At 39.0% G+C, this 22169-nt stretch overlaps 1 protein-coding gene across 18 annotated transcripts in view; it reads left to right on the forward strand.

Moving 5' to 3' along the window:
• The first annotated feature begins 1760 nt into the window (after positions 1–1760).
• Positions 1761–22169, forward strand: part of SLMAP (sarcolemma associated protein) — a 92018-nt gene continuing 71609 nt past the window's right edge. For all 18 annotated transcript variants that reach the window (XM_059823324.1, XM_059823321.1, XM_059823322.1 and 15 more), the window contains exon 1: positions 1761–2842. In XM_059823324.1, coding sequence (XP_059679307.1) covers positions 2645–2842 — 198 coding nt within the window. In that variant the 5' untranslated portion in view covers positions 1761–2644. The remainder of the gene's footprint in view (positions 2843–22169) is intronic.

Consider the following 22169-nt stretch of genomic DNA (forward strand, 5'->3'; position numbering starts at 1 on the left):
CTGGCTGAACTGCCTGGCCCAGCTCCACTTCTCTCCTCCACCGCTGCCTGGCCTTTCTGGCATCAGAGAACCCTCCCATATCCCTAATCCTAACACCTTGTCACAGGGTAATTATAGTGCTGGCACGACTCCGACATCTATCTTATATCAACCAATCTCCGCTTGTTTGCTTTATAGGGAATGATGGACTTAAAAATTAATTCAGACCGGAGAAACCTGTTTGGCACTAGCCTACCATACGACCTTGAAAAAGGAACAACCTCCCCTTGGCGTCTAGAAAACGGGGATAAATATGACCTTGGATGATGCTCCAAGACCTACCAAGGGAGAACACTGCACCAGTGACCCCACCTCTGTCCTGCCCTGACCCTTCCCTGTCACTGGGCCTTGTGCCGACAGTTACCACTTCAGGGGTTCACCCCCGCAGCGGCCAACCTGTAACTAGAGACGACAAAACACGGCCAAGCATTTCTCCCTCCCCAAGACACGTCAAATGACACTGCGGCTTCCAAAATTTTCCACCTGGGATCATAAAACGACAAGAAGAGCACAGGGAAGGCAGGAGGATGTCGTGGAGACTCCTGCACTCTCTCATGAAAGCTCTGCTGATAAACTGTGACCCCAGTTTCTCCTCAGGGCTCCCCTACTTAACGGCAGACGAGCCCCGCTGGCTCGCTCGCTCCTTTCCTCCCTCCCTCCCCGCCAAGGGCAGAGCTGAGGAGAACAGGGGAGGGGAAAGAGTCGGCACCCGGCCCCGGGGGCTCACTCACCTTCAGAGACCTGCCCCCGCTCCCACCTGCTAACACGTCCTAGCTGTGCCTTTGCACAGCAGCCCTTCACCCCTTTTCCCGCTTCACAGGAGGCCGCTCGGCCCCCCGCATAACCGTTCGCCCCTCACCGCTCAGCCCACCGCCCCTCAGCGGCGCATCGCCCCCACCCCCCCGGCGCTGCTCCCCCCCCGCCCCGCGCACCCGGAAGAGGGCTGTAGCAGCAACGGGGCGGGGCCTCGGCCGCCGCCGCAGCTTCACTGGGCGCAGCGCGCCGGCGCAGACCCGGTTCCCGCGCCTGCGCAGTCGCCCGCGCGGAGGCTGGAGGCGGCCGCGGCGTCTTCCCTTTGGTCAGGCCCCGCTGAGGACGGCTCCTCCCTCCGCCACCGCCTGCCCTCCCCCCGCCGACCCCCGCCCCTCCCCGGCAGCGGCGCCGCTGCTACACCGGGTAGGTTTCCAGTCACTATGGCGGCCGCTGCGCTGAAGGTAAGGGAGGGAGTGGAGCCCTGGTGCGCCCCGTGCCTCCCTCGGGGCCGGGCAGCGCTAGGCCGGGGGAGGCGCGGGACCGAGCCGGGCGAGGGACGCGTCTGACCCGGTTTGTTTTCGGCTCTGCAGGTCGGAGGAAAGTTTTCGTGGTCGGCGGCTGCCTGAGAGGCAGAGCTACCGAGCGGGAGGCGTCCGGGCCCGGCCGCCAGGCCTCTCCCGCCGCCGCAGGGCCGGCCGCCGCCGCCGGGCTAGTGGAGCCGCGCTCGGCGGGCGGAGAGCGCGGGGGGCTGAGGAGCGGGCCCTCCTCATGCGCAGCCACCTGCGGAGGGGCTGAGCGGAGCGGAGGGGACGCCGCCTCCCGGCCCGCCGCTCCCCGCGCCGGGGGCTTCTGGCGGAGACTTCCTGGAGCAGCCCCCTGCTCGCCTCCCTCCTCCGCCGGCCCCCGCGCCCCCGCCCGCCCGCCGGCCCGCCGCCAGCAGACCCGCCGCGGAGGGACGCTTGCCCACTGCTGCCAGCCAGAGCCATCGCGGGCACCGCCTGGGAGCAACCTGTCAGTGCACCTCGTAGGCCGTCCCCGAAGGACCCTTCCCACGCGTTGGTTTGTCCCCGAGAGAAGGAGAGTTTGAAGCTCTCTCCATGCCTTATCAAGTTCCTTATCTGAGTGGCTGCCTGAAACTGTAGACCAGTTAGGCTTTATTTGGGGTGTAGGGGAGGAAAACAGTATAGCTCTCATAGCCCATCCTAAATCGAGGACCACCTATTCTGCTTTGGTTTAGTATATGAAGATGGTGAAACGTGGATTGCCATGTGAAGTGACTAGATCCCTGTTGTGGAGTGAGGGCTTCGTATTCACCTTCCAACTCCTGATCTGTGCGTTTTGAGAGGGGACGCTAATCCTTCTTGCTCATCCCCCTTCCCTAAACCTTTCCTTGCTTCCATGTTTCATTGGTCAGAATTTTGGTCAGTGTTGTTTACGGGAGGTGGGGGAAAAGAAGGCAGTTGAGGTTACAAACAAAGTACTTGTATGACTCATCTACTTGGATTTAAGACATTCTACCCTTCTTTCAAGGAGCCTTTGCTTCTCTTTGAAGGAATCAGATGCTCGTTCCTATTCTTCCAGAGGAGAATGGATTAAAAGTTGCGCATTTTAGACATTTTTTGGGCCACCGCTGATACTATTAAAAGACATAATGGGTTTTTTTCACTGGATTATTGCCAGAATTAGTTTACACACTGAAACAATGAGTTGTTAGGCCTCTCATACGATAATGTTTGTCCTGCTTTAATATAAAGTTGCTGTGGAGGTTTGGGTTAAAAATTGTGGAGGACAGTCTGCATCAGAAGAGGCTCTCTTCATCTCTGGTCGGTGTGGCAACTCCAATCTGTCCTCGATGCCTTCAGCCTTGGCCATCTTCACTTGCCGCCCGAACTCTCATCCGTTTCAGGAGCGTCATGTCTACCTGGACGAGCCCGTCAAGATTGGCCGCTCAGTGGCTCGCTGCCGGCCAGCTCAGAATAATGCAACTTTTGACTGTAAGGTGCTGTCCAGGAACCATGCTCTTGTCTGGTTTGATCACAAGACAGGCAAGGTAAGATGTTTTCTTTATTTAAAAATAATGAACTGCACGTTTGTTTTAGCACGTCCCTGTAGATTGCAGATCACTTTGGTTTTGCTGTAATAAATATGGTTTCATGTGGAAGGAGTAAGATTTGTGTTATAGTTAAAATGATTCATTTTCAGGTAAGTTGATAATTTCTTACGAAGCAGAAACTTTAAATATTATTAAAAGTACATAAAACTAACAGTTGAAAATGATAAGTACTGAAGAATTTGCAAGCATATTATTCATTGCTGAAAGTAGGTGATTTTGAGGTGAGTAATACAAATCTGAAAGCACAGGCTTGTATGAATATAATGGTGTAATAGTATTTTTTTAAATGCTGAGAAATTACTATTTTAGCTGAGCATGTAAATAAATCTCGTTTCGAGGAGTATCAAAAAACATTTTAAAAAAATACTGGGTTTGTTTGGCACTCTTCCTACTTGCCCTCTTGAAGTTTTATAAAGAGTATTTTGTTGTTTGGGTCTGATAAAAGGTTTGTTGCTGGCAGCAGGAGTGTAGCAAATGGCATGCAAGATAACTTTCTCATTGATAGTGAAAATGGCTTTAAAGTATATCCTGTGTTGTCTTAACTGTTCCTCTCAGAAGGCTAACTATCTTGTTAAGTGTTAAGTTTTGGGGTTCTGTAGTGCATTTTTTGTCCACTAGGGATTGAACTGGGACAAGTAAAGTTATTTTACTTAATGACTGTCAAGTTGGTTTTAAATATCCAGCAAGAAATGAACAAAGTGCAGATTTCAGTTGCTCAGTAGTGTGCTAGTGTACTTTTAAAAAAATATATTGATGTTATGCCCTAGAACTTCATATGCTCTAAATCAGCTCTGTGTCTTAGCTTCGCAGCATGCCCTTCTATGAAATGTGGTCAGTGTAGCTCTTGATTTTAAGAATAACACGGTCTGTAATTAATGCAGTATTTTTTAGTAGTATGACACAGCATGAGGAACAGTACAACGCAGTCAAAGTTCTCAAACCTTCCATTGTTAACTATCCTATGTTATGCAATACCTGGGCATGATGGGACAAGACAAGCGTTTAATTTCTTAAGGCTGGGTTATGGCATGGCTTTCAAGTTACCTGCATGTAATTGTGCAAACTGCTATCTGTATTAGTGTTTCATTAAGCATGTTGGTTTTGCTCTGTTGTGTATGTGATGTGCATTTTTGGAGACTTCAGAAAACTTACGTGCATGAAATATTTTCAGTTTAAGCTTAGTTTTTATCCTTTGTTTGACTCAACAAAGTAAAATGTTCCAATTTATTGTACTATTTTTAAATTAAAAAGTACTATGCATATAGCTTTTTATCAACATTTCTTGTGATTTATAAAGATTTTAAGCCCCCCATGTGCTCTTTTATGGTTACAAATAGTCTAGCCGTATTAAAGATGGTTAATTTGACAAAGCATTGAGCGTTGAGCAAGTCTGCTAACTAATAAACAAGCTTAGAAGACAGTCATCTGTGGGTTTTTTGGTTTGTTTTTGAATTGCAGTTAGCTTTGGCTTTTCTAATACAGGTGAAAATTATACACTTACTCATTTTTATCTAGCTGATCTAAAATAGCATCTCGTAGTAGTAGATAAGTGGATGGCATGTGATAGTTGTTGAGAGACAGTCATGTGAGGATTTGATGGGGGTCTTAAGGAAAATTGGCCAGGTGGATATCTGGATCAGTAGCCATAGTGATCAGTTGAAGAGGGATTTTAAAATCATGCATAGGAATATATTGCTGTAAATTTTACATGTTAGATCTTGTGGTACTGTAAAAGGTTTAAAACATTGATACAGCAGTGTGGAGAATTTTGGATTCTGTATTTGTTTCTTGGCAATAAGGTCTGTTTTTTCATCTGGTTGAGTATCTGAATGGTAAATTGTGAGACAGTTGGAGGACAGAGAAAAATGCATCGTTAGATATGAAATGCAGTTGTGAAAAGGCAGGTGGAAGACGTTGATAAATACAGTCTTAGTCTTGAATTGCAAATACTAGTTTAAAGAATTCTGTGGTGTTTTCAAAGTACAAACAAAACTGTAAAATTATGCCAGAACATTTGCATGCAGGAACGTTTATTATCATTGTTTACAGAACTTACTGTAAGTACATCTCGTTCAAGAATATTTCATTATTCTATCAATGACCTATATTTAAAACTGCATAAATTCTTCTTGCCACAATGTTTGTAAACATCTCTTAGAAGCTTATATATAGGACTTGTATTAATTCTGGGCTTTATGAAAGGTGAAAGACCTTGAAATACTCTAATAATTTTTTTTTCTTGAGGGTTTGGAGTTTTGTTTGTTTTGTTTTAGTGAATCATCTGAGTGATCCTGATTACTATGTAGTCTGTAAACAATTGTATTAGCATTATCTGTAAAGAAGGGTAGGAACAGAAGAGAGGGAGCATCAGTAAGCAGTGTCAAGGAAACTAGTATGCAGGGGGTTTTTTGAGGCAGAGGTAGGCTTATGCTAAAGTATGTCACATAAGTAGACCAAGTTGAAGATGACATGTTACTTAGAGTAGAAAGATGTGACTGTTTACTTTGTATAAAGGCGCTTTAATTATGCATGGAAAAAGTTACGTGCCCAAAGGAGATAATGTCTATGTAACACCAGCATTATTAAGGATAAAAGTAGGGTGAGTTTTCAAGATCACCGGAAAATAGCAATTAAAAGCAGATATTTGAAGCTGGGTTTGCTTTTTAAAATATTTTTAATGTAACATGTAAGCCTAAAAATGTGGAAGGAGGTGTTGGGGGGAATATCTATACTCGGATTTTTCTGTGCTTAGTAATACTTTTATAGACAACCAGTGCAATGCCTCTTTTTGCTTGTGTTTGCAGAAACAGTGTAGTATCTCCTTGTGGATTTTTCATACAGCAATAACATTAGAAGCTTATGCTTAAGATGGATTTTGATTTTTTTTTTTGAGTAATTACAAGTTAATGAATCTTTTAAAGAGATGCCTGAGAAAGTGAGTCACTAGATATGTAGGCAGTGGATGTTGTGCTGAGCATGGAGTGTTCCAAAAAGTGTGAATCAAAGCAAAAGAAAAAGTGGGCTATAGTTCAGAAAATCTGAATATGATTGTTCAGCTTCTATCACTGCATATGGATGGAAACTCTGTAAAAATGGCTTAATTTAAATAGTCTTAAACTTTTTTGTTGTTGTTTTGGGGTTTTTGTTTGTTTGTTTTTAAAAATAAGCATTTTGAAAACCCTTGAGAATTTGTATGTGACTTCTCCCAGGCTGAAATGCTTCTGGCAGATGTGGTGGAAGCTTTTATTAGAAACCTGAAGTTTCCGACAGATATCCAGGCTTTCAAAAATTGGAATTATTCAGTGCCTTAGATTGTTGTGAGTGGCTATTGTAAGTACCTTTTAAAGAGAATGCATTGCCACAGTTTACCAAAGGTGCTGAGAAACTGTGTGAGAAATAAAGTATTTTCTTAGACCAAAAGGGCTCCAAATAACTGGTCATTTTTAACAACTGAAAAAAAAATGTGTAGGCATAAGTTTGTGTTACGGTGGTAGCTAATACTACTGTTTTAATTTAATTCAAAGCAGGTATGAATTGGATTGAGCACGTTCATAGTATCTTGGTTACAGAAATGCTAACTAGTAAATGGAAAGCCACATAATAGCGAATGAAATCTATTAAGGCTGTGCTTTATGGCTTCTAGGCTTAAAATATGTGAGGTAAAAATGTTACAGAACACTTCCTGCAGGGAGCATGCTCTTTAAATAAAACAAACAAACCAACCAACCCTGCCCCCCCCCCAAAAAAACCTCCAACCCAACAAAAGCACTCCAAACAACAAACCAAAAACCAACACCCCAAAACAACAACCCCAAAGGTTCAGCCAGGGAATTACAGACTGGCTAGCTTTGTTTGAGTCCCTGGGAAAATCTTGGAACAAGTTTTGTAACGCTCTTCTGAGCATATGAAGATGATGATGATTTTATAATGGTCAGTATGGATTTTGTAAATAAAACTGGTTTGAGGATCAAGCTCAGTTGTGGTTAATAGGTGGTGCTCTACCTGGATGTCGGTAACAAGCAGAATACTGCAGGAGTCTATATTATGACCTGTCCCATTTAACGTTTTTTATCAATGACCTGAAGGACATGGTGAAGTACACTCTAGTCAAGTTTGAAGACGACACCAAATCTGGGAGTGTTGGTGTGGTGGGGAATGAGTTGATATGCTCAAGGGCAGGGCTGCCATCCAGAGGGACCTGACCTTGCTGAACAAACGGGCAGGCAGGAACCTCAGGAGTCTGAACACGGACAAATGTGAAGTCTGGCTCTTGGAAAGGAAGAACCTCTTGCAGCTTGTTAGACCATGTCTAGGATACTGCATCTAATTTTGGACCACCAATGCAAGAAATAGATTGATAAACAGGAGTTGAAAGGATAGATGCTCTCTTTTTTTGCTGTATTGTGCTAGGGATAAAAGTATATTGACCACAAAAGAAAGAAGAGAAAAGGAAATATGTTGTTCGCTTAACATTACATAGAATGTTTTGTGGAGAACAAGAATTTGGCATGATTCAAGAAGCATAGGACATCTCCTTTGGACATCCTGTTTGTTCCGAAGTATATTAGTAAATCTATCTTACAAAATTTAGTGGCATATGAAGAATGGTATTTGGGGTTGCAGGATTTTAATGGGAGATTCTTTTTTTTCTGCTGCTTCTTACAGAGATTCCTGTGTGATACTCTGGGCTATTTGGTGCTGATCTCTGTAAGGGGTGTTTAATTTCTCATGTATTGGTAGCATTTCTTTTGTTCGATACCATGTCTCTTATTTATTTTTCCTCTATTACATCTTCTCAGCTTTCTGTTACAATTGTTGTCTTTGAGAGCTGAATAAATGTTTTGTTTTTCAGTACTTTTGATGTTGGTGTATGCTTACAGTCTGCAGTGTCTGTAGAGGAGACACTTTATCTTACAAACATTGAATGTTTGTTCCAAGTGCCCTGGGAGATTGACCTGAGATCTGCTGTAGTGCATTAAGGTGAAATTTCAGTGCCTAGATGCTTTCAGTAAGAGGGTGGTGTCAGCCAGCCTTTAGATACACCTGTTAATATTTTTATGTAAGTGATTTTCACCCTGAATAAACTACCCAATTTTATGCTGATATGATCATAAGAGTAGTATGGGGTAGGGAGTTCTTGGTTTCGGCAAACTTCACCACCATACTTTTAGAACTCAGTGTAGGAGTGCTGGTGGCCATTTATATTAGAGGTAAGTTACTGCTGACAAGGATTTCCCTGCAGAGATACCATCTAGAGCCACTGCTGCAGAGCTAATACTGTAATTCTTGGAACTGATCCATTGCAGTCATGATGCATCTATCCTGAGCCAGGAACACCAACACATTGACTAGGTTTTAAAAACAAACAAAAATCCCTTTCGTATTTGCAATGAATTTTTACAAACCTCAAATGAATCTGGTTACTTAGCAGTAATGAAGGCTAGTAAATGTGTTGTCCTTATGTCTCTAACGGGATGGTCTGAGTTTGCTCCTGGTCCCATGCTTATAAATGTAAAACCTCGCTTCCCTAATATACTTTCATTATATAAAATTATTTTTGAGTTTTTCTTTGACTTTTTCACGTGTTAATTGCAGCAATCCATTGATCATTTACAGGTGGATTTACATTATACTGGAGAAATATTTTTGATTTGGCTTTGCCCTCTTATTTTTCATGCTGAATTTGAACAGTTTTGGTTGCTTTGTTATCTAATTAAAGTTACTGAATTTATGTATGCTGTAAAGGGCCTTGTGGGTTAGTATTGTCTAACTGTGTCAGTGTGCTACTTTGGTTATAATGATTTGAATCTGATCTAGCTAAAACTCTGGCAAAATGTGTAGGCAAATAGTCATCTGATTTGTTGCATTTTGTTTTTTGTGGTAATATAAAGTGAAAATTATTATTGTTTGTGGAAGCTGGCAAGTGAAAGGGAAGGAAGAATGCTGTCTCCATCCTTAAAGCTAGCAATTTTACAGGCTGTTGCTACTAAATTATATGATTGTTTGTTGTCTCTGGATTTTCTTTTGAGTCACATCAATAATTGCTTCCTGTTAATGTTGCTCACTTGCTGAGAGTTTGGATTATCTAAGAGCTCCAAGTTTAGTTAAATATTGCTATGACAATGAATTAACGTTCCCAACTTGTCTGTCTTTCCACAAGCATTTCTGCTTGTAGCAGAATTAGTGGAAGAAGGCTTGCAGTATTGTCATGTTTTTGTTGAGTATAGACAAGTGTTATTTCAGTCTGCTTTAGGAGTGGGAACCTCAGGCAGAGAGATGGATTGGACTGTACCATCTTAAGTCCCTGCAAGAATACATCTTTCTCTGCCAGAGACTCAGAACAGTTTCCTTTTTTGAAAAGAAAAATAATTGTGCTGGAGCCAGTCATTTAATCAGATACAATTTTTGTGTTATGTTGTACCAGACACACATGTCTGAGCAATGTCTTAGAGTTTATTTCAATCTTGAGAAAGTATAAATAAATGATGAACTTCCAGCAGGCTTATAATAGAAAGTCCAAAATCCAATAGTAACACTGTAGTTGAGTGGAAAAACACAGAGAACACTAGCAGCAGTTCAGTTTTTGGGGGTTTTTTGTTTGTTTGTTTTTTTTACTTTTGTAAACATGTAAAAAGCAAATACAAGAAGTACTGGGTTTAGTCAAGGGTAGTTAAAGGCATGAGGAATTTACAGTATCTTTGCAAAGCTAAGGAACAGTTCAGTATTGATAGTTGAACTATGGTGCATACTGGAGGAAAATATATGCTATTCTTAGATCTTTTTGGGTTGTGAAATAACGTAACCAACTATTGAAAAGACTGAAGAATGGATGATGAGATAGGCTCAGTCAAAAATGAGAACTTGTAACTAAATACAAATACATTGACGGTATTGTGCTGATGTTAAAGTTTGTCCCCAGTTGGAACATCTTGTTCAGTTCTGGTTTTCATATGATAATTGAAATGTGTTAAAAATACTTATTGACAGAAAGGCTTCAATAGAGGAAAGATGCAACATCTGAGATAGATATAGAAGCTATATAAGAACAGACAAGTCATCTTTTGCTCTTATATTAAGAGACTATTAAAAAAACCTAAGAACAAGTTATTAATGCTGTATATTCTCATAATTACAGTTGTAATAGTTCTCCCATAAAAATAAAATTAATGCCAGAGCTTAAGATACAAGAGTTGTGGATGCTTGTAACTGTGTATTGAGTAATAACCTTTTTAAAGGAAGGAATGGAAATTTTTATATTTCAAATCAAAGAAGAAAAGCTCTGTTACAAGCCAAATAGGTATTTGTACAGCAAGTTCTTTTGAAGACATTCGGTACTGGCTGCTGCTGTTTGCATATGCCATTAGTCTTATCTGATACGGCAGTTTTTGCTCTTAACTGGCACTTTTTCAGAGTTCTTCCTTTCCTGGATGTTGAGCAAGATTAAGTTTAAACATAGATTTTCTTTCTAAAACTTTGATGTCTTTGATGCAATATTATTAATGTTCTGTAAGAGGTTTTTTGCTTCTTTAACACCTCTTCCCCCTAGCAGATTTTGATGACTCTGCTTTGCTTTCTATTTTTTAATTGCTTTTCTTAAAGTGTAATACTTAACTCTGTAGGGTAGAAGCCAGATCTCTTGGTTTTGCAAAGCTGGGCTTTTAGCCTGCTTACCTGTTTGCTTTTTAAATTTCTGGTGACCTTTCCCAGTAATTCCTAGCACAATTAATTGTGATTCTTCTCTTGTTTTGGTTGTTAGCTGTAATGGTTGAACGGACTTATGGGCAATAGCATTGCAAATCAGTTTTGGTGGTATTATTACTTGTAATTTTATCCTGGCATTGCTGTTTTCTGCACTTACACTTACTGTTTCCAGGTGCTTGAAGAATCTGAAAGCTTTCAGGAGGCATAAAGAATTATTTGTAATTCTTCACATTTTAAATTTTTTTGTTTAAAAAAAAGCTTTGTTTTTTATATCTGGTTGTGAAAGAATCCATTCTGCAGCCAAACTATTTTTTTGGGTCTTTGATCTCGGTAGGTAATCGCAACCCTTTGTTGTTTTCTTGCTATCATTACAGGGATTCCTCTTGCTGAATGCCAGAGGATTTTTAAGGCTATGTGGAGTCAATATAATCACATATTATTAAGGGACAAAGTATAAGTTTGAAGTTTCGTTTGTTTCTATGGATTCCAGAACTGTAAGTCACTATGTATAGTTAGGGTGGTATTTACTTTAGGAGAAATTACAATACTGTGAACAAGGACAGCCGAATTCTATTCTGTTCTCTGACTTAGAATTCCCACCAAAATGTGTCAGATAGAAATTCTCTTAAAATTTACTTGGAGGAAAAGAAGGACTAAATGAAAGTCATAATGTTTCTAGTTCCACCCCTAATTCCAAAAGGGTGGAAATAATACAACACTTTCACTTGCAGCTCTCAACCACTACTTCCTTTTTAAGAACTCAAAGGGGAAACTAATGTTTTTTTTTCAATCTTCCTTTTTGAGAACTTTTCCTAGACTTCATATTCCAGCATTTGTAAGAGAAAGCTAGGAATACAAATTGTCATAGAAAGGGCACATTTGTTTTTGCTATCTGTGTAACTAGTTGACATTAGGTAAAGCTGCTGGTTGTGCTGTTTAAGCAGGGCTTTTGGTTGGTATATAAATATTGCCTGTGACAATAAGCCAATGATTTGGTCTATGCACAGAGGCCTTCCTATGTAATTAAAGGAAGAACTGATAGACTGCTATTAATATGTTACCTATAACGTAGAAAGGCATGTGGATATTCTAAATCTATTTGAATGCTCTTTACCCATTGTGTCATCCAGATTTTTAGTTAAATTTATGAATCTGACTGTTAAATAGAAAGTTAAGAGTATGTATGCTGTGTTTGGATAACTTTTAACTTTCACGTAAACAGAGGGAAAATTGGTTTTGGTGGGTTTTGTACTTGAACGAATGCATTGCATTGACACACATGGACAACTTTCTCTCAAAATTCGTTTTTTGTTTTGGAATCTGTGTACACATGCTACCTCACCTACTGAAATCACTACAGGTTATACATACATCCCGCTGCAGAATATTGCCTCCTGATAAATTTCATACAGATCTACATTTTAGCTGCTGTTTGACTTGCTCTGACCCTGTGTTCCAGAAGTGGGTGTGGGAAGGGTTAGTTTGGCAAAACACTGCACCAACACACTGTCCTGCTTTCTTTGATCCGTTCTTGGACATCCAGATTGCATTCCTGTGGGCTCTTTAGGTCATCCTGTTCGGGGATTTTGCCTGCATCGCAGCCTGATGTAAATGTGCCTGCAGTTGAACAATTTTATATGCATATGTGCAGATAGGTGGGTTTTTTGGTCTCCCCTGGTTGATCAAATGAAAATGTGCTCCATTTTCTTCTTCCCTTTCCCACGTAGCTTTATGTTGAGCCTTCCCAGCATAGGTGTTGCTGGATGAATTTTAGATGATGACATAAGTTTTATAAACTAATGTTAAAGGATCTTGATCATTAGTCTTTCTTTTGAGATCTGTAACTTGTACTCTCTTTGATGTGTTTTATAGCTTAAACTTACTGTACACATCTTCCTTTATAATTGCAGTTTTGTATTTCCAAAAGATTTACAAAAATAATTGCTTTGTAGCATCCTTTAAAAACCTTTTATGAAGATGTACTTTTGAGTCTAATGTTAGGGTACCTGTAATCTTGTAACACTATTTCAGCGACTGTATCTGCTTGCTGGTGTCATGCCTCAAATTAAGTCTAGAAAGTATGTTATATAGTTCTGCTTTAAATGTTGCTTTGAACAGTTTTTATACGGGTGAGTAAGTGCTTGCTTATACTTGTGGACATTTGGAAAAGGTAATAATTTTATTTGACTGCTGCGTTCATGCTGAGGTGTCCCAAGTATTCTTTTTCATGGGACAGTTGTAGTTGTGGACCAAGCTACATGAAAGTGCTACATGAAAGTGTTGTTTAATTGTTGGCAGTGTTCAAAGTTGGTAATTTGGATAATTTTAGTGATCTAAAATAGAGAGGTCCATTACCTGCATCCAAAAGGGAGCTCTTGCCTGGTGATGTTTAATGAGGTAATTTTTATTCGTAATAAAGATACTTTTTTTGACACCATCAGGGTTAAAGCTGTTTGCCGAGACACAATACAACTGTGACTTCTCCTTTAGTGCTAAAAGTACAAGTTACTTTGCAATTATAGAATAAATATTTGGTGATCTGAATCTCTCTTGCCTCTTCTTAAGCTGGAATAAAACCTGAGAAATTGTGTCATGAACATCTGCTTGATGGCGTATTAAAAAAGAAGAAAAGGAAATGGAACAACTGACCTTCCAGATTTGAGGCATTTGCATCTGAATTTTTTTTTGTTGACAAAATAACTGTTGTGTTTTTTCATCTGAAATTTCTGTTCCTGGATCATGCAGGAACTAAGCATTCTTACAGCTGATAAAGATTCACTGGCTTAAGAAGTGACTTGGCGCGACAGTAGCTGCTTTTATGTGAATGTTTGTGTCCATGGCAAACACTAAGTACTTTGGCTAAGTCTGTAGCTGAAAGCTAAGCATGCATATACAGGTAGCTATTCTGTATCTGAGTCCCAAGCTGTTGATTAGAATTCGTAATATGACAGCACAACCCATTTGGGAGCTGTACTGCTAGCATTTACTAACAAAACAGTAAATGCTGTTTTAGTGGGGAATTGTATTAGAGTAAGGAGCTTTTATGATATGGTTTTAGAATGAGAATCTGTGATTATATATGGTCAGAAAATGCTTTTTATGTTAGGACTTAAGTATTGCATTTACAGACACAGCCAACTTGCGTTTTTATTTTAAAACTGGTTATATTTAATGGATGGGAGAGTGGAAACATGAGTAAAAAGCCAAAAAAAAAAAAAAATATCAAATCCGCTTTCTAGGAATAGTCTCTTCAATCTGAAGAGAAGTTGCAACTTTTGGAAAGTTCTGGTTGAAGTCTGAACTAACAAATAACATGGTTGAAAAGAACACACAGGCAAAACAAATATTTTGGAACATAGGAAGGGGCTAGCTTTTTGCAATTTTAATATTGCCAGTGGCTGTGTAATTGCTAAGACATTAAAAAGGATTTTAGTGAGTGTACTAAGTCAAGTATGAAAAATGGGCCAATTCAGTCTTTGCTCTTAGGATTTTTTGACCCTTATTGGGGTTTCCTTTCCATAAGGCTAGAGATACTACAGTGGATAGAGGGAACCAAGCTGCTATTGATCTTCCGGGGCTTTTTTTTCCCCATCATTGCTCCTTTTATGGTCTTTTTTAACTTCATTGCACTCATTCAAATACTAGAACAGTTGTTAACAAAATTTCTGACTGCAGTAGAATTTCTCACTGTTTGTGCTTTTTATAACTCTTGATGAAATGTCCCATTTCAGTGGAAGAAAAGAACACCAGTAGTAAATTACCACAAAATCAGATAGGCATTAGATGCATAACATTTGCTCATACAGCTGGCCAGGAGTGCAGATTCCTTTAGTTGTGTCCATGAGTAGGTCTGAGGGCCTTTTTAACTACTTAGCAAGGTTTTTTTTTTAGTTTATGCATATGCTATATGGACTTAGGTTGGTGGAGATGAGCTCCTTATTTTCCTGATGCATTGTATTTTTGAGCCATTGAAAGAGTATTAGCTGTACTAGGGCTTACTTTTTTAATGTAGCCTTTGAAGTCTGAGCTTTGTTTGCTGGCATCTTAAAAGAGGGAGGAGAAAGTTTATCTGCTTTGATAAACAAGCCTTTAGAAAGAACTGTATGACTCTGCATGAAGACAAATTATGATGGGAGGAATGTCTTGTATATTTATTTTATCTGTTTACACTTGAGGCAGAGTAAGGGTATTAACATTTAAATGTATGAATTATAATAATTAACATACTTGTTTAACATGCTAATAGTGTATTAAGTCAAACTTACAAGTTTTGAAAACATTCTAATTTAAATACTTGAGTTGTATGTTTTTCTCAAGTATTACAGCTTCACGTTCTGGAAAATAGACATGGATGACTGTTCTTTATAACGAAAAGTATTAACAATTTTTTTCAAGCATGTTGATATTATGCTTGGGTAAAACTCTTAAAAGCTTCCTGCTATGGGACATTTGTCTTGCGTCTTCCCACAATGCTAATTAGAAATTGCATTATGAAAACTGTGGTAGAATATGGAGTCTTCGTTAACTTTCTGCAAAGCTCGGTGCTGCAATTCAGAGAGGAATCATGCTTGTTCGCTTCTGATTCTACTCTTTTACAGGATTTCATTCCAATTCATAAGGTACTTTTTTCAGTATTGATGTCTATGTTCCTCTGTGCTTTCTAGTTCCCTTGACAAAACAACTAAAGCAAATAGCATGAAACAAAATCTTGTAAACTTGTTCTGCATTGGCCAGTGAAAATACCTTTAGAAAATGCAAAGTCACTGAACCAGCGAGTGCCTCTCTTAGTGTTGTGTGATTCTTAGCAAGGTATATGACAAAACTGAAGACATGAGAACAAATCTGTGGCAGAAAACATTGTGGGTGCACAGAATTTTCTGAAACCCGCTCTCAAATGTCAAATGAGCCCTTCTGCATAACTGGTCCTTCATCCATCCTATCCTCCGCGTGCTACCTCTTGCACTTGGGCCACTCTCAAAACAGCTAGACCTTAGACTTCAGCTCCCTTGTCTATGCTCTATACTGTTGGTCATGTCATCTTTCCACTCATTGGGAAGAAAAGAATCCCAAGCTTTCGTAAAGAGCTGCCTTATTTACCCTGTCTGGTTTTGAGTACCGCTTCCCCATTGGAGTCTACAAGGCTGTCTTCCTGAAAGTCATTGTTATCCTAGCTGCCACCTTGCTCTTGCTATTGTCTCTTTTTGCAAAGTAAGGAAGACAGCTTCCCAACAATCTGTGGTAGCATCCTATCTCCGCTGCACCTTTGATTCCTCTCCTCTTTTGTCCAAGTGGGTTCAAGGTAAGTGTCATGTGGTGATGGGGCAGTCAGGCATAAGTGATTTTAGGGGCTGCAGAGAGGAAAACGAGGGGAAAGAGGAGTGAGATGAAAAGCTGGAAGTAACTTCTCTGGTTCTGTGTCTCATTCCTTCTAAATACAAGCAACCAGTTCTTGAGGTCACTTCCTCTGATTTGAGCCTGCTAGCCATATCAAAAGGTGGTCTGCCGGTGCTTAGGTACTACAGGGGGCAGGAAGCACATCTGTATGATCAGGTTGGAGAACTATAGAGGTAAGCTTCATATCAGAACTGAGGCAAAAATCACTTTTTGGTATTAGGGATAAACAATCAAGTGAGAATAGCACTGAGCAGTGAAGATACCATGGAGTTTGATTGCATTGGAAATTCTATGAGGATGGGATAGAGACAAGATGATTGATGTTGCAAGTGGTTCAAGTGATGCAAAAAGGAATATTGAAACTTAAGAACAATTGAAGTCACGATTACACAGTTTAGATTGCAAGTTGCTCTTTTTAAAAAAAAGAAAACCCAACAGGAAACATGTATTACCACTTCTCCTTTTTAAATTTACTTGTACCATTAAACATAGGTGCTAGAAGAGCAGAGTTCTGTGCTGTTGGAAAAAATCATCGTAAAGGTTAAAATTATCATTTAAGGTAACAAATCTTTTGCTTGAAAATTTTCTATGTTAAGTCTGCTGTTCGAATGTTTCATTTTTAAAAATGCCTATTTATCTCAGCTTAATTTCTTAAGCTCTATCAAAATATTCTTAACATGTTAAAAAGAGCCATCATCATGAACAATGCAGAAATAATGGTTGCAATGAGCTTCATATATAGCAAAATAAATATTTCTTGATCAGATAAATCTTTTTTTCATTTAACTACTTATACAGTTGGAAGATAGGTCATCTTCCATGAAAGATTTTAGGGAAAATTCATGTCATCTCTATATAAGACTGTTCCTAGTGAGGAGTATGCTGTCTCTCTGCCTTATTTGAACTATTTGTTCTATGGAGACTTACTGTTTACCACCGCACCTGTTTAGATAGCTTTTAAATAGGTTTTTTTTTTTTTGAAGGTTTATATTGTGACTAGCTAATGAGAGAATTGGATGTTAAGAGTTTGCTTCAGTGGTTTTGGTTTATGTTTTAAATAGCAGCATGGAGTTGCTTATGTTCATTTACATGGTTCTGTCACAGCTAAAATAGTTTATTTCATACTTAATGTAGTCTTGAATGTGTTGCTTCATGAAGAAATTTAATAATTCAGTTTTGCATTGTAGTTAAGTAGAGATGAATGTATCCTCGAACTGACACAATGATTACTCTTCATATCTGCAGAATGTAAAAGTTCTAGCAGCTTTCTTTAAAAATCAATAGTAACTGTTTTTTTCTGAGACTGTCACAGTAAATGTTGATTTTTTTTATCTGCTAACAATCTGAACCTCTCTGTAATACAGAATCTGAAGTGAATGAAAAAAATTCAGTTAAAGTGTAAATAGTACAAATATGGTCCCTTTAAGTAAAAAGTCTTTATTTGCTCTGATAGTCAGGTATTTGCAGAGTGACTCTTAACATAGTGTAAGGAGGAGTAAGTACTGCTTGAAAAGAAATTTTCTGTTTTCCAAAATGAGCAGTCTTAGCAGCTCTTTAATAAAGTCATTATTTGGTTGAATCAAGTTGGTGGGTTTCTTTTTGTGGTTTTTTTAATTTTATTTCTGGTTTTTTTCTGGCAATGGTTTAGGGACTGAATTCTTCTAATACGCATCGAATTTTCAGTTGAAATTATGGCTGCATGTAAATCTGAGAGAAGATAAGCAGTAATCTGTTGCAGTTTAAGTGGTGTTGAGGTTCCAGCTGATAGATTGACTCATCGTGGGCACATTTCTTTCTGGGTTGCAGAGCAGAATGTTTGTAAAGCACTCACAGTTGGTAAACCTTTAGAAAGAGGGGAATGAAAGAATAAAAGGTGATAGATGTTCCTGAGTTAAGTTTTAGAATGATTATTGTCTAACTGGCAAAGAAGTAAATATGTCGTATTGTATCATAAGGTCCAGTGTAAGAATACATCTATTGTAACTTATCATAGAGTATTACTGTTGAGTGACTTGTTTTGCGTAAATGATTATAGTTTTCTCATAAGGTAGTAAGTGAAAACTGGATTAATAATTTGCACATTGGTTATTGTATATATGAATGACTGATAAAATCCAGAGGGACTTCCTGAAATTGTAACTATTTATGTTTGTAAATTATGTTGTACAAAATAATTTAGGTATTGGTAGAATAGTTGGGAATAAAGTGTTACGTTCATTTGGCTTCAAATGCCTAGCATTTTTCTTTCAGAATAGTATCTGAGCAAGTTGTCTTGGGATTCTTCTCCTCTACTTTGTTACGCTGAACTATTGATATGGTTTACGCATTTTTGTTTACTAGTTTACTGTTTCTGGTATTTAAATTTTCAAGCTAAACCTTTCAAAGGGAAGTGAAGAAAACATCAAGGTTCCTGATTAAGAAACACTGAGGTTATAAAACTGTTGAGAAACAGAGAAGGCGAATGCTGCTGGGTGGTGGTTGATGATAATGTGTGTCATGCTTTGAATTAGTGCTTGTTGGCGCTGCTTGAGTGGATGGTATTGGAAGCCTAGAGACATTCAGCTGCTGAGTGTGGAAGTTGTCAGGCCATCCAGTTTGTGCAGTCAATAGGTAGATACGCTGCTCAAGTTGTCCGGCTTAGAATCAAGTGTGAAAAGTGCAATTTAACTGGGTAAGTGAGGGACCTTGGTTAACAGAACTTTTAAGAGATGAGGAAAAGCAAGCCATGGAATAAACAAATATAGTAAAAACACAGTTTGTTTATCCCATGAGAACTTATTAAGAATTAAATTATGTATTTGTGTTTATGTTCAGAAATGCAGCATCCCTTTGTTTTTAAGGTACCTTCTGTTGAAGGATGAACCTACAGTATAGGATGTTCTGTGGTGCGGTTCCGGTCGCTTACGTACTTTGCACATGTTGCAGTTGCATGATGGGAGGGGACCAGTCTACACCCAATTCCTCCACATGTCTGGGGTTTTTTTGTTTTCCAAAAGAAACCAGAGCATATAAACAAGGAAGCTGGAGATGTGCTGAGGTTCAACTCTTAAAGCAGATGTTTGGGAGAGTAGAACAGCTGTGTGCACTGCACAACATGTCTTTCCTGCAGTTGGGTGCACTGTGAAATGTTACTGCTTCGCAGCATAGACCTGGTGCAGAAGAAGGAACTTGTTGGGATGAAAGATGTTTGAAATACGTAGAGAAGAAAGCAGAGAGCTGACTCCTGACACTTCCCTGAGAACTTAGATGGGAGATACTGAGTGCCATCGAGGAATATGCTAGCCCGTAGAGCCAAGAGATAAATAAAATCTGAGGTTGTGTGTACATTACATGAACTACCGCAGAGTCTCTCATTTAAGAATATCTAAAATACAGCTGCTTCTTCAACCCCTGTCAGGTGGCAACAGAGGAAGGAGGTAATTTTTAAGATCAAGTAGGAGAAGGACTTGCTTCCTTCTTTTGAAGTCCGTGGTAGACAGACTAATTCCTACCTACTAGCAGCAGCAGTGTGAAAAGGTGCTTTCATGTAAGAGGGTCTTACCCTTTACTTTTTACCTGTATCTTCTAGGTTATGTAGCTTCATTGGATGTTCAGATGCATCTGTGCATAAGCAATCAGGAGAGCTGTTATTGATCTCTATATGAATTTCTTATTTTGTTTTTATTATAACAGTAATGCCTTAATTGTTTTAAGATTGGCTGGGCAGACTTTGATGCATTTTTCCTGGTTTTGAGTGGTGAACACTTCAAAATTGTTCCAGCAACAGTGTCACAATTTTTTTTTTTAAGGACAGGGTTGAAATAATGCAAAGTTGTGATAATCCAATGAAACATTCTGTCAGCCTGCATATTCTATAGGGTTTGATATGCCTGGTATTTGCATAGGACCTCAGTATATTACTTGGCTGCAAAAGAAAACTATTTTCCAAAAAAGTGTAGAAGAAGCAATGGGGACACACACAATGTTTCTCTTGAATTTGTATTTAACCATGTTGCTCTTAATGCTGCCAATTCCCAGTGGCCCAACCTAGTTTCCTTTGAAACAAGCTATGGATAGCATCTAATCCTAATTAAAGTTTATTAAAACTTCATACTAATACTAGACTAATTATAGGTAGCGATTTTTTTCTTTAATCAAAGTATAGCCTTGTCTACAGCCATATGGAATTTAAGCTTGGATGACAAACCTCTTGGTATGTCAAAGCTTTTATTACTTAACAGCAAACATGTTTTTTGTGGGAAAGCTGTGTTTGTACTGGGAGTGCAGATTGAATTTTATGAGAACTTAATGTGAGAGTTCATCTCTTTTGGTGATACACAGTACAGATTTTGTTTTTTCATAGAGTAGATGGGCCAGTGTAGATGTGACTGATTTGATGCACAGTACCAGTGCATTGCCACTCTTATTAAATGTCATTATAATTTTTAATGACTGGAGAAACCAAGCTTGCTAAGCTTTCTTCTGTGTTCTGTTGGGACTGTAGATTTTTAAATAATTATTTAAATGTTTTTGCTTTGAGTTACCAGTGCACATCCTTCTGCCAGCTGTTTTTGTTCTTTCAGTAAATGACTCGTTCTCCTGGTTTGCTTTAGTTTCTGGACTTCTGTTCTTCTAAGAGCCTAGATAATGAATTATAGCAGAACTTAATGTGTTAAATGTCAAGAACACATTTCAAGTAAGTGCTGCCTTTGGAAAGAAGAAGCCTAACTGTTCTCAGAACAGCAATACTTCTGAACTGCTGATTAGACATGGAAAAAATGTGCATGTTAATTCCAATTCCTTTGCAGCATATGGCCAATTTCTAGCTAGGTATTTTTTACCATTGATTAGGAAGTTCAGTTTCTATATTTAATGTGGAAAGGCTTTGACAGCATTCTGATTTTGCACATGCTTGCTTATTCTGGGTAGAATTTCAGTAACTTGCGTAATTTCAGTAGCAGGAACATTGAAGTTGAGAAACCTAATTTTAAAATCTGACAAGTAGGAGAATTGTTCATGTGGATGTTGTAGCTTAAAAGTAGCTTGTGTTTGAGGCTCTAGACTGTAAAGATGGGATTAATAGTTTAGGCAATGCACAGTATATGTGCTATAATTAATGGCCATTTCAGTATTTAAAAAACCCGCCTTCATAATATAAGCAGTCTTTGACTTTAGTTTCTGATGCGTGCTTTTTTACTGAATTGGTTTGCTTTACCCAGTCTGGGCGAGAGTGTGTATAATTATGTTGCCCTCTAGTGGTTGCAACTCAGATTTAAATAGTGAGAAGAAAAGGCTTTTTCACGCTTAGGGAAGGGGTTCAGAGATTCTTGCTTGCAGCCGATTAGGTGTGTTGTGTTTTTTTTACAGTAGCAATGTGTGCATTGTCTGTGGAACGGCATGACAACTGAAAAACACCAGGATAGTACAGAGAAAACATAACATGCTATTGTGTAATTTGATAGCAGAAAATACCACCCATAATTATTATGATGGAAATTAAAAAATCTTGATGGATTTATGGTATAAGTTGATTTTTTTTCTAATCTTGTGAGATTATCATTAGTGCCTTATTGGTGTGCTGGTTGCAATGTTTGGGGATGTGCCTTTGGCTACTGCATGGGAAGAATATAGTGGCACTTGCAACCTTTTGATAAGGCTTTGGATTCAACTTTCAGGTGAGTGGATGTTTAAAAAAAAGTATTCAGGTTCTTCCAGCCACCTATGTTAATTTGCTTTTTTGTGATTCTTGGTAAGCAGAATGATTTTTTTTTTTTTCCCCTTCGTATTTTCTCTACAACTGCCCCTTTTTTTGTCCGGTTCAAAGCATCACAACTGAGTTAATAAGAAAAATCCCTTGATGACCCTTCATTCATGGGCGAACATTATACTAGCTTTCTACATTGAGTGGGACAAGTTCCCTGAATTGGTAGCTGCATGGAAAAGCTTGGTAGTCAGAGGGACTAGTCATCTTTCTATAATTTTGCATATGTGTTTCAGGATTGAAACTATCTGTACTTATGTCATCTCTCCCTCTCTCTCTCCATCTCATTCCCCTTCCTTTTTTTAATTAAATCAATTTGGATTAAAAAACTGTCAAGCTTATCCTAACTGCTTTGTAAAAAAAAAAAAAAAAGGGGGGGGGAGGGGAATAACTTTTCTGATTATGATACTGGAGTACAAAAAAATGACC

The sequence above is a fragment of the Gavia stellata genome, chromosome 12, assembly GCF_030936135.1.
Source record: "Gavia stellata isolate bGavSte3 chromosome 12, bGavSte3.hap2, whole genome shotgun sequence".
In the NCBI taxonomy this organism is placed as follows: domain Eukaryota; kingdom Metazoa; phylum Chordata; class Aves; order Gaviiformes; family Gaviidae; genus Gavia; species Gavia stellata.